The following is a 15907-nucleotide window of genomic DNA, read 5'->3' on the forward strand; positions in this document are numbered from 1 at the left end:
AAAGAAATCACAATGTTTGGTTACTTCAATTATGTGTTCTTATTTATTTGTGATATATTTATACTTTTCTGTACTATTGCTTGTTTACCTTAAGGACAAAAACAGATTGGAGGGGCAGGAATAGAACTTAGGTAAATATTTCCTGAGTATGCATTATTTTTACACAAATTACCCTTTCTTTGACTGTGTTAGCAAGGGAACTGTTGTATTTTTAAAAAAAGAACAAAAATAGCTGTACAAATCTACACATTTTCCTTGACCTTCTACGGCATATTGTGTGTGGTTTGATTTTCTTTTTAGTTACTGGAGTGTTTTCTTCTCAGAATGAAATGAATTTTATTTTAAAACTATACTACAGCAAGTATTATCCTCTAATGTAGCATCACATTGTTAATTAATTGTGTTCATTAATTCTCTCTGCTTATAAAAATTTGAAAGACGTACATTATGAAGCAGAGTACATTAGCTTGCATCATCCTGGTATCTGTGTGAGGAAGCACATTTATACCATTATTATATTCGTAGTTGCTATGCATTTGCTTCTGGGCTGTTAATTTACACTAAAGTGGATAATTACTGAAGTTGCCTTTCTGCTTGACTTTGATTCCTAGCAGCTCAGATATTCAAGTACAATTACTGTGCTATAAGTTTTGAGATTTAGTTTTCTTTTCTGAAAATTGTCTTTGAAACTCTGTAAGTACTACAGCATTGTTGGTTTCCAGGCAAGGTGTTTGGTTAACCTTATTCCAAAAACTTAGCAAAATATAGAAAATGTTTATTCTTCTGTGCTTTAAAGTTTTTATCAAATTATTTGAAGCAATTTGATGATGTTTAACTGGTAAGTGCTGTACCAAAAACCAGTTTCTCCACTTGAGATAGAAGACTCCACTCATTAATGAGATTGTGCTGTACAAGTTTCTGTTCCCAAATTTGTACCACTGTTTATTCAAAATAGAAATAGTATATGCTGGTTAAGTTCCCAGGTTAAACCACAGAGATTATATTGAATGTACTGACTTGAAATTCTAGGACCTGGGAGCAATACAGTACAGGAGAGAGTAGGAGGAAATGAAGAGCTTTCTCTCTTTGCTAGCTGCTAATTTATGAACCCTAGGAAGTCTTTGCCTTTTCTAGAGTTGCCTGCAATTTTAAATTTAAAAATTTTAAACTTTATACAACTGGAATTAGTGGAATTGCAGCCAATGTAATTGGAGCCATGTTTAAACATTTAAGGGAGAGGTATTTTTGCCATGGGCTCAGTTTCGTTTTACAAATCCCTAAACTCAGTATTATTTAGTTAATTATTTAGTCCTTCTTTTCACACTTGAATACATATATATTCTAAGTACTACACTTGTATACAATTGACTACTTGCTGGTATAGGAGAAGGACTGTGATCACAGTTTTGTGTTTTTGATCTTTTGCAGTTTGGGACTAGGACCTTTTTGTAAATGTATTTCTTGTTTCAGGGTGGAGGTGGGGTGTACAGGAAAATGTATATATTTTGTTTTTCCTGGAAAAATCTTCTATTTATTGTTTTGTATGATTTAAATACTTTCTTTTTATTGTAGGTTTATGGTAAATATACCAGCTCTAGAACAGATGAATCAGATTTTACACATCTTGTTTATATTTTTACCCTTTTTCTGGGCACTTGGGACCCTACCCCCACCTGATGCACTTTTCTTATGGGCAGTGGAGCAGGTTTTAGAGTTCGGCCTTGGAGGCTCATCTATGTCAACTCACCTACGGTAATTATTTTCAGTATTAAAGTGATAGTGTAATTTATTCTCAAGGAACATTTTTTTTCTTTTCAAGCAGATCTTTTTTTTTTTTTCCCCCCCCTCTGCAGGTTGTTAATAATGTTCATCATTTCTGCTGGAACAGCTGTAGCATCTTATTTCATTCCCAGCACTGTTGGTGTGGTTCTTTTCATGACTGGACTTGGGTTCTTACTGAGTCTTAACCTAAGTGAGATGGTTCTTGTCTTCAAACACAGAGTGACCAGACACAGAGTTGGAACCAAATCTAATGCTTTATCCAGTGGTTCAGAAATCCGGTTTACTTGGAGGGAATACCTTTTCTACAGCATTGTATTAGTCTTGGCCCTCTTAGAAACTGGTTTGTTGCATCACTTTGCTAGTTTCTCACAGATTTCCAAAAACAGTCCTCAGGCTGTTGTTGGCTATACTTTGATGATATTATTTATAATACTGTGGATACTTAAAGAAATTCAAAGTGTCTATATCTTTGGAATTTTCCGGAACCCTTTCTATCCAAAGGATGTGCAAACTGTGACTTTATTCCTAGAGAAGCAGACAAAGCTTATGAAGATTGGTGTTGTCAGACGGATTTTAATAAATCTAGGTAGGCAGATAAAACATTATAAACTTGCATTATATCTAGGAAGTATACAAAAATATTACAAAATTCCTGTCATTTGTATAATGTTATATTGCTATAGATATTCTTTTATGTTTTGGTTTGTTTGCTTATTCTTCCTTAATTAATTGCTTGAATGTGCTCATAAAAATACAGGCCAAAATTAAGTATGGTAAAAGATTATTTTGCCTTCATTAAATTTGTCTGTTTTTTGTCTTAGTGTCACCTTTTGCTATGATAGCATTTCTTTCATTGGACAGTTCCTTGCAGAGTCTTCACTCTGTATCTGTCTCCATTGGATTCACAAGAGCTTTTAGAATGGTAATACTAACATGCACTTAATAGTATGTTCCTGTTCCCAAATTATGATTTTGTTTAGCAGCTTGCTTAAATGATCAGATTCTGCCTAGTAATGGTTAATTTGTGTGCTGCAGGTGTGGCAGAATACAGAGACTGCTTTATTGGAGACAGTCATTGTAGCAGCAGTGCACTTGCTGAGCTCCAGTGCAGACATGTGGTGGAGCAGAAGCCTGGACACAGGAATCAGACTCTTACTGGTGAATATGTTTTTTAATATCTTGAATGAGATGTATTTCATATACCATAAAATCATTCACTTAAAGTCTGAAGTTCTGTGGTATATATTCAGAACTTTGCAGCCATCACCACAATCTAATTTTAGATCATTTTCAACATCCCAGAAAGAAACCTCATACGCATTAATAGTCCTTTCCATTCCACTCTCCATCCATTCTACTATTCCAGCCCCAGCAACTATTAATCTACTTTCTGCCTCCAAGGACTTTCCAGTTCTGGACATTTCACATGATCAAAATTATCTAGTATGTTGTCTTTTGCATTTCGCAGAAGACACTGACAGTTGTCTTACTTTTTCAGTATAGGATTTTTATGAATGTGAACTCTCTTTTTGTGATTTTAATAGTGCATTTCTCTGAATGCTAATGGTTCATCTTTATGTATATTTATTGGCCATTTTATGTATGTTTTTGAAGGAAATGTCTGTTCAAATTCTTTGCCCATTTTTACCCAGGTTATTTGCCTTTTTACTGTTAAGTTTTTTGTTGTTGTTGTTAAGTTTAAAACAGTTCTTCATATATTCTGCATAAGTTCCTTGACAGATATATGATCAGAAAAAATTTTCTCCCATCCTGTATGTTTTCTTAAGCTTACTTGATAATGTCCTTTGAGGCAAAAAAGTTAATTTTTATGAAGTTCTGTTTATTTCTTTTGTTGCTTGTATTCTCTGGTGTCATATCTAATAAACACTGCTTTCAAGATCACAAAGATTTACTGTGTCTTCTAGTTCTTAACACTTGATTCTGTGATCTACTTGGAATTAATTTTTGCATATTTTATGAGGTAAATTTCCAAATCCATTCTTTTGTATATGGATGTATGGTGGTTTCAGTCTCATTTATTCAAAAAACTATTTTTCCCTTTTCTTGACACCTTGTCGAAAGTCAAGCAACAAATATAAGGGTTCATTTCTGGACACTCATTCTCTTTTCCATTCGTCTATATATCTGTCCTTATGCCAGTACAACACTGTCTTGATTACAATACTAGCTTTGTAGTAGTTTTAAAATTGGGAACTGTGAATCTTATGACTTTGTTGTTGTTTTTCAAGATTGTTTGACTATATTAATAATTCTTAAATGTTTATAGTATTCAGTATGTATCTTAAAATATTTTGCACTGTGTAGTATTTTGTATTATTGAAGCTATCAGCTTTTCTCTTTGGGAAGCTTTTAAATTACTAATTCAGTTTCTCTACTTGTTATGTGTGAATTCAGAGTTTTTCTTCTTGAATTAGTTTTGGTAATTTATGTCTTTTTCTTAGAAGTTGTCAGTTTCATCTAAGTGACCTAATTTGTTGGTGTACAGTTTTTCATAATATACTTTTATAATTCTTTATGTCTTTTTCTGTAAGGTTGCTGGTAATGTTATCTGTTTCACTCCTGATTTTAGTAATTTACATCTTCTATGTATTTTTCTTGGTTAGTCTGGCTAAAGGTTTGTCAGTTTTGTTGATCTCCTCAAAAAAAAAACACACCAGCTTTTGGTTTCATTGGTTTTATCTATTATTTTTCTATCCTCTATTTTATTAATTTCTACTCTAATCTTTATTATTTCTTTACCTCTGCTTACTTGAAATTTAGTTGCTCTTCTCTAGTTTCCTAAAATGGAAGATTAGGTAACTGGTTTAAGATACTTCTGTTCTTTTGATATATACAGTTGTAACTATAAATTTCTCTCTGACGATTGTTTTTGCTGTGTCACAAGTTTTGATTTGTGTTTCATTCATCTGAAAATGTTTTCTTATTTATCTTGTGATTTCTCCTTTGACCTGTTGGTTATTTAAGAATATGTCTTTTAATTTCCACATTTCATTCTTTTGTTGATTTAATTCACTTTTGATTGAAGAACATATTTTTCATGATTGTATAAATATATGTAGAATGATTTCAGTCAGTTGATATTTATCTTATGGCATGATGTATAATTAAGATTAAGATTTCTTAATCTGTAAAGTATTCTCTAAAATAAGGATAAATTAAGTATAGTTGCTTAACTATTACTTCTAGTTCTTAACAAGCATGTAACACAGAACTTAATCAACCATAAGACATAGCACTCTGTCATTTCTCTTTAGTACTGCTTGTTTTTAAGAGAGCCTAAACTTTTAAAAATATAGTCTCATTTGCTAATTGTGGGAATCAAGAAAATTATATCAGAGAATCTTACATAAGGGCAATTTCCTCAAAAATCTTGGGGCAATGATAAAATTACATTGTTTTTCTTTTTTGATCTTGAAAATTCATGAAAAGTATTTAAGAATAACAAAGTCATTTTTATGTCTCTCCAGGTTGGTATCATGCGTGATCGTCTGATTCAGTTCATCGCTAAATTGCAGTTTGCTGTGACTGTGCTTGTGGCATCATGGACAGAGAAAAAACGTAGAAAATCAACCACCACTTTGGGTGTACTCAACATCGTCTTCTCTCCATTCGTGTTGGTCGTCATAGTTTTTTCTACACTACTCTCTTCCCCCTTACTCCCCCTCTTTACCCTTCCTTTGTTCTTGGTGGGGTTTCCCCGACCTGTTCAGAGTTGGCCAGGAGTGGTGGGCACCACAGCCTGTGTGTGTGCAGATACAGTGTACTATTGCCAGATGGTCCCGGGTTTAATCACTGCACTGCAGTCTGCAGTGGCAGCTGGGAGTTTAGGTAAGTGAATGGGTTGTGTTTACAACATCCTCACTAATATATTTGAAGTATAGGAAAATGAACACACAGAAAAACAGTGTTTTGATCCAGCTATTATACAGATTCTAATACTTTGATGTGCAGGCAGACAGACTAAATATGAAGAAGTATATCTTCTTGTTTTGAAGTAAATAAAGTCATAAAAATACTAAGTGAAAATTTCATTAACACGTTAATTTTGACAATTTTTAAGAAACATTTTCTTGACTCAGATTGGGTTATAGTCCCACCATGAAGCATGATAACACCTTATTTTCCAAAATTTTTATGAATTTATGATGAGTTCATGTCAGGTAGAAGTAACAGCTTAAGCCCATAGAATGAAAACCAGTATTATATATCAAATTGAAGAACTTAAAGAAGTGTGCTTGTGTCTTACTAGTTATTATCTACCAATTTCAGCAATCTGACAAGGCTAGAGGCAAGGTAACATAAAAGCTTTGGCTGTGATCCATAGCCTTCCAAAATGAAGTGCTGTATGAATATTAGCAAGATTTTTGATGAGAATGGACTAATATTATAATTTTGTGATAGCTTTTTAATTTCATCATACACTATGTAAGTTCAACTATTTTATATTTCTAAAGATTGGCTTTAGAGAAAGTACAAACTGATGACAATAGTTCGTTGTCTTCTGCTGTATACTTTAGCCCCATATTTGGTTTAGATATGGCCAGTGACTTCCTAGCACACTGACTCCACTGGCAGAGAATAGCAATTGAAAATTGGAATTTTAATGTTTACTTGGATTGAGTTTTTTAAATTATCTATTAAGTGAGATAATTTAGTAAAAACTTTTTGTAATGCAGATTTTTCATGAGTGGTCATTTTCCTTTTTTATAGGAAATATTCTACACTTTTAATACTTTTATCCAGTTCCAATTAATTTTTATTATTTAGTGCAGTGCCACTTTTTAAAATACCTGTAAGGTTAAACTCACATCTGAAATAATAAATACCTTGTTATCAAATCAATTACATTCATCCGGTAAGTGTGTTTTAAGTATTTCCTGGAGAAAAAGCAAACAAACAACAGTGAGGTAACATTTCACACACATCTGATTGGCAAAATGTAAAAAAAAGTCTGATATTAACAAGTGTTAGCTAGGGAATGGAAATAGGAACTCTCAAACCTTGCTGGAAGAGACTGTGTAAATTCATACAGCTACCTTGAAGAGTAAATTTGATAATCTGTAGTAATGATATACATATCTCATGACCTAAGGATTCCAGTTTTAGATTTTATGGTCCAGTGATTCCAGTTCTAGAGAAACTCTTGCGTATGTGTTTTGGGGGTCCCAGGTTTGATGATTTTTTAGGACACATAGGACTCAGCATACAGTTGTGCTCATAGCTAAGATTTAATATAGCAAAAGGATGCTAAACAAGTACAGCAAAGGAAAACCACATGGGGTGAAAAGACTGGGTGAAAGCTTCCAGGCCTCCTCTCCCAGGGGGGTTACACAAAACGTGTTTAATTTCCCAGCAACTTCTTGTGACAGTATGTGTGGTGTGTTGACTACTGGGGAAGCTTATTTGAGACTCAGTGCCTAAACCTTATATTGAGGGCTGGTCATGTAGGCCCCTCTGTCTACCACATGCCAAAATTCCAGCCTCCCAAAAGGAAAGCAAGTGTTCAGTGTAAACTGTATTCTTTGCACAAACAGTTTAGGCCCAAAGAGAGACTGTTTATCAGTTAGGGTAGTGAAATACAAGTTTCCAGCCAAGGGCCAACTTTGTAAGCAGACATTTTATTGGATAGCAGTACAAACAGATTTGTACAAAGTAATTTATGCAACATTATTTATAATAACGAAAAATTGGAAAAACGTGAAGTGTTTATTAACAGGGAAGTGAACATTTAAATTTAACTACATTCATACAACCAGTCCATCCTAAAGGAGTGTTCAGTCCTGGGTGTTCATTGGAAGGACTGATGCTGAAGCTGAAACTCCAATACTTTGGCCACCTGATGCGAAGAGTTGACTCACTGGAAAAGACCATGATGCTGGGAGGGATTGGGGGCGGGAGGAGAAGGGGACGACAGATGATGAGATGGTTGGATGGCATCACCGTCTCGATGGACATGGGTTTGAGTAGACTCCAGGAGTTTGTGATGGACAGGGAGGCCTGTCCTGCTGCGATTCATGGGGTCACAAAGAGTCGAACACGACTGAGTGACTGAACTGAAGTGAACTGATACAATGAATTCTCAGTGCAGTTACAGTGAATGAGCTTTGTAGTCAATAAAATATCTCAGAGATATAATGTTAAGAGAAAAACTAAGTTTTAAGAGCATTTGTATTATAGTCTGGTAGGTAGCATTTTATGTAAGTTTTTAACAGCACAAATCATTTTTATAGGCATGTATATAAAAATGTCCAAAATATATTTGTTTTCCTAATATATTTAGCATGTATTTAGAATTTTATGTAAGAGGTTCTCATTTGTTGTTTTTATGCAAAATATATTCTTAAATTCTTATTATCACCTATAGTTTTCTTTTCCAACTGTTCCTGTAAAAAGCTTAGTTTCTCCTGATACGCAATGGATAGTCGTTTGTATTTTTGACATAAAAAGAGGGTAGAAAGAGTTATGAATTAGTTCCAAGTGTTTTATTGATTTTTTAAAAATTCACATGGCAAAATAAAACAAGCTTGAACAATTACTTACTTTTTTTTCTAATTTGTTTTAGGTCTCCTCTTACCTGGGTCTCATTACTTGGGCCGTTTTCAGGATCGTTTAATATGGATAATGATTCTAGAATGTGGCTATACTTATTGCTGTGTTAACATTAAGGTCATTGTGCATTTGAAATCTCTCTTGTACAAGTTAAAATTTTGTTAAGCACACATCAGAGACTTAATAGCTCACCTTGAAAGAGTATCTTTTAATTACTTGTGAAAACACCTAGGATTTTTAAAGTATATTTCAATATGCACATATTGATAGACTAGTGTTGACTATATGATAGAGCATAATAACAAAGTACACTTGCCCCTTTTTTATCTTTTTATCCTTATCTGGTTGAGCATCTCAAAAAGGTGACTGAGTAATATTTTCTTCACTCCTATATCATATAAGCATTCTCAACTTAATAAAAACCTTCTTTTGACCCCACTTCCCTTACCTGCTAACACTCTTTGTTTTTCTCCTTTCAGAGCAAAATGCTTTATTAGAATTGCTTATCATCATGTCTCCAATTTTCATTTCTCCCATTTTTTCTTCAACTTACCCTAGTTTTTGACCCTGTCTATTATGCTACTGAAAAACCTAATGTCAGGGTCTCCAGTGACTGACGATTGCTTAATCCAATGATCAGTTCTTACACCTGGTCTTATTTGACCTGTCAGAAGCCTTTGACACAGTTGATCTCTTCACTTATTTCACAGATTAATCCTTGAGAGTCTCCTCGGATGGTTCCTTCTCTCTTCCTTAACCTCTTAATATCAGACTGGCCCAGTTCTTGCTGACAACTTCATCCTTCTGGTAGCTCAGCTCAAAAACATTTGAGCTTTAGTCTAGTGATATTTGATTCCTTGTTTACTTCTATACTCCACATCCAATCCAGTAAGAAATCTTAATGGCTCCACCATTGTCATCCTGTATCCCACCACTTCTCACAGCCCTGCCCTCAACCCCTTTCATCCTTTTTATGGGTAACTGCAATTGCTTCCTAATTGGTCTCTGCTTCTACTTCTGATCCCACAACTAGCCTATTACCCCCCAAATGATCTTTAAAATCTAAGTCAGATCATGCCACTTCTCTACTCAAAATTCTACAGAGGATTTCTTCTTAGAGTAAAAGCCAAGGCTGTAAATGGTCAAGCTCCCAGTTTTCTATTTTGTCTCATCTGCCGCTTTAACTGTCTCACTCCACTCCAGCATACTGGCTGTTCCTCCTGCTGAAACACCCTTCTTTTCAGGTAACCACACAGCTAACTCTCTCACCAGCTTTAAGGCTTTGCTCAGATGTCACCTCAGTAAGGTCTACTATGACTATTCTATTTAAAATTGCATACCCACTCCCTTCCTGACTGCACTTCCAATCCTCCTGGCTTGCTTTACTTTTTCTCTGTTTTTATAGCTCTGTACCTTCTAACAAACTATGTAATTTACTTATTAATTTTATTGCTGATTACCTGTGTCCGCCCACTTTTCTAACATAAAAGTCACAAGAGCAGGGATCTTTGTTTTTATTTAGAGACTGTATCCTAAGCCCCTGGAACAGTGCCTGGCACATAGTAGGCCCTTACTAAGTATTTGTTGAATGAATAGTGAATGAATGAATTTTTTTGTCTTAGCATAGATTGGATAAAATTTCTATGATTAGAAACTGTTCCTTTAGTCCAGTGGTTCTCAAAATCCAGTTCTTCAGATTAGTAATTTTAACATCTCCTGGGAACTTATTAGAAATGAAATTTTGAGGCCTCAACCCAGACCTACTGAATCAGAAACTCTGGGGCAGTGCCCAGCAGTCGGTTTTAACAGGCCTCCCAGTGTTTCTGACTTACCTAGAGTTTGAGAACTAGTGTTCTAGTCTAACATGTACAAGTAGGAGAAGGCAAAAAATCATGCAAAATATGGAGGATATTTTCATTGCTTAGTTTAGTTCTATTTTTTAAATGGTATGGTTTTAAAATACCTAATAATGCAGGTCCTTTTATAATCTTTTGTGCTCCATGTAACACTTTAAAAATTTGACAAATCACTTTCATTACTTACTTTAATCTTCACAGTCCTATATGCCAGGGCTATTTTTCTTTGAAAGAGAAGCAAAGGAATCTCAGAGGGTTAGTGATGTACTCAGGATTGTGTACTAGCATCTGAGCAGAGCCATTATTTAAAAGCAGTTTCTAATGTCACATTCCGTGTTCTTTCCCTGGATCACAGTACAACCTAACATCATTGCCTTTTATTAAAAACACTGGTAGTTTTGAGAAAATGTATAAATAAGTAAGCAATAATTACAATAATAATAATAGTAAACAGTGAGCTGATGTATCCTCTTCAGGTGATTCATTTTAGGGAAGTAATCAAAATGTGTTTAAAATTTATATAGGAATATATTCAAAGCATTCTTTCAGTATATATTTGTTGCATACCTACTGTGTGTCAGACACTGCTTTAGGCACTGAGGATATAGGAGTAACCGAAAGAGAGCTGATTGATGGAGTTTATATTGTAGTTGGAGGAGATAGAAAATAATCAAATACATAAACATTATTTTTATGTTATTATAATTTTTAAAAACTTGAACAGGATACTGGTTAAATAAATTATGACATATCTATACAGTAGAATAATGCTAGTATATAAAGTAGAACGGAAAGGATACAAAATTATGTGCATACTATATATTTCCAATTTTACTCCTTCCCAAATTTTTATAATTTAAAAAAGTTCTTAATAAGTGTGATTTAATCTTGACCTACAGTCTTAAAATTATGGTCATACTCATTAAAATTGTTTTGCCAATTTCTATTGAAATTTCTATAATGTCTTTAAAAATGCAGCATTATTTTTCATTTCCATATCCAACATAAAAATGTATCATTAAGTTTGAATTAAGATTTGCTCTTAGGTTAAATAATTTTTGTTTCATTTTACATATTTTTATTATGAGAATGCAACCCATGAACAGTTACAAAACTGGTTACTTTTCTTTTTGTAATAAGTGATCATAAGCTCAAGTACTTTTAATTTCCTCTTTAGGGGTTAGAATTGCAAGAGACATCCTGTCACACTGCTGAAGCTCGAAGAGTTGACGAAGTTTTTGCAAGTGCCTTTGAACAAGAAGAATATGTAAAATTATGTTCCATTAATGAACACTTTGGAAATGTTTTGACACCCTGTACTGTTTTGCCTGTGAAACTCTATTCTGATGCCAGGAATGTCCTGTCTGGCATAATTGATTCTCATGATAACTTGAAAGAATTTAAAGGTGACCTTGTTAAAGTACTTCTGTGGATACTTGTTCAGTACTGTTCTAGAAGGTCTAGCATGCTGGAGAATACTCACAAAACTGAAAATAAAGGGAAAGCATCTCTAATAATCCTGCCTGCTTTGAATACTGAACCACAAACTGAATCCCCAGAAGACACAGATAGTTTAAATTCAGAAAATTTGGATGACTGGTTTGATGATGTTTTTGGTGAAGAGCCAACTATCAAAAAAGGAAAAGATGAGAAAGATCAGTTGAAAGTATTACCAGGTATAAATTTGCCTATTCCCGGATCAGTAGAATCACAGAACGTTGGTAGTCATTCTACAAACACAGTTACTGAAGAGAGTCTTTACCAAGCAGTTGCACTTGGATACCCTGCCATTGACAAAGGAAAACAAGAAGCCATGGCATATATCCCTCTCATGGAGTTCAGTTGTTCTCATTCTCACTTATTAAGCTTACCTGAAGAGTGGATGTCTAACTGTTTACCTAATTCTAAAATGAAGGAGATGAGTTCATTATTTCCAGAAGACTGGTACCAGTTTATTTTAATGCAGTTGGAATGTTTTCCTTCAAAAGAAAATGCCTCAAATGTAGGGGAAGAAATTGCAAAGGACAGAGTTCTAAAAGACTTGTATGTTCGTACAGTAATGACTTGTTACTTTAGTTTGTTTGGGGTAGACAATATGATTCCTAGTCCTGGTCATATATTGAGAGTTTACAGTGGTGTTTTGCCTTGGTCTCTTGCCTTGGATTGGCTCACAGAAAAACCAGACCTGTTCCAACTAGCCCTAAAAGCTTTCAGGTAATTTATTTTTATTACATACAAGTTTTAATATTGGCGGGAAAGTGTTGATTTAAAAAAAAAAACAACAACAACTTAGAAGGAGATGCTCTTTGATTTTTAATTTTAAAAAATGATCACTTTCCTACAATTGAAAAAAAAATGCTTCATATGTACTATGATTATATCCGGAATACACTTAAGTTTGTACTTCTTTTTTTTATGTGGAGTATCTATTTTATATGGCTTTCTGGATTTTTTTCTTTTAACTCTTATCATTTCTCTTTTTCTCTGAAATATGTATGATTTTAATTTAATGTCTTAAAAATATTGATCGAACTTAAAATTCATTGTTTCTCCATTTTTTAAGGTACACTCTGAAACTAATGATCGATAAAGCAAGTTTAGGTCCAGTAGAAGACTTTAAAGGGTTGATTAACTGCCTTGAAGAATATGAAAGTGACTGGTACATTGGTTTGGTATCTGATGAAAAGTGGAAGGAAGCAGTTTTACAAGAAAAACCATACTTGTTTTCTCTGGGATATGATCCTAATATGGTAAGGTTAAAAATGTGTTCCTAAACATTTTTTTAATATAAACCTTAAAGAATAGAAATCAGTTATAAAGTATTTAACCTCAGTAATAGAGATAACATTCTAGGTATAAATATATCAATTATATTGGGACTTCCCTGGTGGTCCAGTGGTTAAACCTGCTTGCTTCCAATGCAGGCAGCACAGGTTCGACTCTGGTTGGGGAACTAAAATCCCACATGCCACACAGTACAGCCAAAAATTTAAAAAGTAAATAATGAACAGCCTAGAAGAAAGGGCAGATTCTTAGAAAGGTACAGTCTCCCAAGACTGAACCAGAAATACAAACTTTGAACTGAGATTGAAACTGTGATTTTAAAATGCCCAAGAAACAAAAGTCCAAGACCGAATACCTTCACAGGTAAATTCTGTCAAACATGTAGAGAAGAGGTCACACCTCTGCATCTGAAACTCTTCCAGAAAATTGCAGAGGAAGGAACACGGTAAGCTCATTCTATGAAACCACCACCTGATACCAAAACCAGACAAAGATACCATAAAAGAAAACAGGCCAGAATAAATACTCTAGATTCCTGGTTGGTGACCTCATCATTGCACTGGAAGGATAAGGCACCCTGACTCCATAGAGTTCTGCAGAACCTCCCAGACCTCACCCAGAAGTACAAGTGTCTTCAACAAGATTCTCCCTCTTCCAGTGATTAATGACTGGGACACCTTAACAGGGAGGAACCTCCACAATAAAGAGGAACCACAAACTTCCAGCATACAGAAAGACCACCCCAAACACAGCAACCTAAAGATGAAAAGGCAGAGAAATATTCAGCAGGTAAAGGAACATGATAAAATCCCACCAAACCAAACAAAAGAGGCAGAGATAGGGAGTCTAACTGAAAAAGAATTTCAGAATAATGATAGTAAAAATGATCCAAAATTTTGAAAACCAAATGGAGTTACAGATAAATAGTCTGGAGACAAGGATTGAAAAGATGCAAGAAAAGTTTAACAAGAACCTAGAAGAAATAAAAAATAGTTGATCAATAATGAATAATGCAATAACTGAGATCAAAAGCACTCTGGAGGGAACCAATAGTAGAATAACTGAGGCAGAAGATAGGATAAGTGAGGTGGAAGATAGAATGGTAGAAATAAATGAAGCAGAGAGGAAAAAAGAAATGAGGACAACCTCAGAGACCTCTGGGACAATGTTAAACACCCCAACATTCAAATCATAGGAATCCCAGAAGAAGAAGACAAAAAAGCCATGAGAAAATACTTGAGAGAATAGTTGAAAACGTCCCTAAAATGGGGAAGGAAATAACCACCCAAGTCCAAGAAACCCAGAGAGTCCCAAACAGGATAAACCCAAGGCAGAACACCCCAAGACATATTAATCAAATTAATGAAGATCAAACACAACAAATATTAAAAGCAGCAAGGGAAAAACAACAAATAACCCACAAGGGGACCACCATAAGGATAACAGCTGATCGTTCAATAGAAACTCTTCAAACCTGAAGGGAATGGCAGGACATACCTAAAGTGATGAAAGAGAAAAACCTACAACCCAGATTACTGTACCCAGCAAGGATATCATTCAAATATGAAGGAGAAATCAAAAGCTTTACAGACAAGCAAAAGCTCAGAGAATTCAGCACCACCAAACCAGCTCTTCAACAAATGCTAACCATCTTCTCTAGACAGGAAACACAGAAAATGTTTATAAACTTGAACCCAAAACAACAAAGTAAATGACAACAGGATCATACTTATCAATAATTACCTCAAATGTAAATGGGTTGAATGCCCCAATTAAAAGACAAAGTCTGGCTGAATGGATACAAAAACAAGAACCGTATATATGCTGTCTACAAGAGACTCACCTCAAACCTAGGGACACATAGACTGAAAGTGAAGGGCTGGAAAAAGATATTTCATGCAAATGGAGACCAAAAGAAAGCAGGAGTAGCAATACTCATATCAGATAAAATAGACTTTGAAATAAAGGCCATGAAAAGAGGCAAAGAAGGACACTACATAATGATCAAAAGATCAATCCCAGAAGAAGATATTACAATTATAAATATATATGCACCCAACATAGAGCACCGCAGTATGTAAGGCAAATGCTAACAAACATGAACGGGAAAATTAACAGTAACACAATAATAGTGGGAGACTTTAACACCCCACTCACACCTATGGATAGATCAACTAAACAGAAAATTAGCAAGGAAACACAAACTTTAAATAATACAATGGACTAGTTAGACCTAATTGATATCTATAGGACATTTCACCCTAAAACAATGAATTTCACCTTTCTTCCCAAGTGCACACAGAACATTCTCCAGGATAGATCACATCCTGGGCCATAAATCTAGCCTTGGTAAATTCAAAAAAATTGAAATAATCTCATACATCTTTTCTGATCACAATGCAGTAAGATTAGATGTCAACTACAGGAAAAAAAACTATTAAAAATACAAACATAGAGGCTAAACAACACACTTCTGAATAACCAACAAATCACAGAAGAAATAAAAAAAGAAATCAAAACATGCATAGAAATGAATGAAAATGAAAACACAACAACCCCAAACCTATGGGATTCAGTAAAAGCAGTGCTAAGGGGAACGTTCATAGCAATACAAGCCCACCTCAAGAAACAGGCAAGCAATCAAATAGGTAACCTAACTTTACACCTAAAGCAACTAGAAAAGGAAGAAATGAAGAACCCCAGGTTAGTAGAAGGAAAGAAATCACAAAAATTAGGGCAGAAATAAATGCAAAAGAAACAAAAAGAGACCATAGCAAAAATCAACAAAGCTAAAAGCTGGTTCTTCGAGAAGATAAATAGACAAACCGTTAGCCAGACTTGTCAAGAAACAAAGGGAGAAGAATCAAATCAACAAAATTAGAAATGAAAATAGAGAAATCACAACAGACAACACA

At 34.5% G+C, this 15907-nt stretch overlaps 1 protein-coding gene across 3 annotated transcripts in view; it reads left to right on the top strand.

Annotated features, from left to right (window-relative positions):
- Positions 1-15907, top strand: part of PCNX4 (pecanex 4) — a 37042-nt gene that overhangs the window by 15567 nt on the left and 5568 nt on the right. The window contains exons 3-10 of one of the 3 annotated variants that reach the window (XM_065941853.1): positions 1573-1752; positions 1854-2368; positions 2604-2704; positions 2818-2940; positions 5271-5631; positions 8366-8469; positions 11386-12422; positions 12772-12958. In XM_065941853.1, the coding sequence (XP_065797925.1) occupies positions 1573-1752; positions 1854-2368; positions 2604-2704; positions 2818-2940; positions 5271-5631; positions 8366-8469; positions 11386-12422; positions 12772-12958 (2608 nt within the window). The remainder of the gene's footprint in view (positions 1-1572; positions 1753-1853; positions 2369-2603; positions 2705-2817; positions 2941-5270; positions 5632-8365; positions 8470-11385; positions 12423-12771; positions 12959-15907) is intronic. The other 2 variants (XM_065941855.1, XM_065941854.1) reach the window with 2 other exon arrangements.

This window comes from Muntiacus reevesi, chromosome 7 (genome assembly GCF_963930625.1).
Source record: "Muntiacus reevesi chromosome 7, mMunRee1.1, whole genome shotgun sequence".
NCBI lineage: Eukaryota > Metazoa > Chordata > Mammalia > Artiodactyla > Cervidae > Muntiacus > Muntiacus reevesi.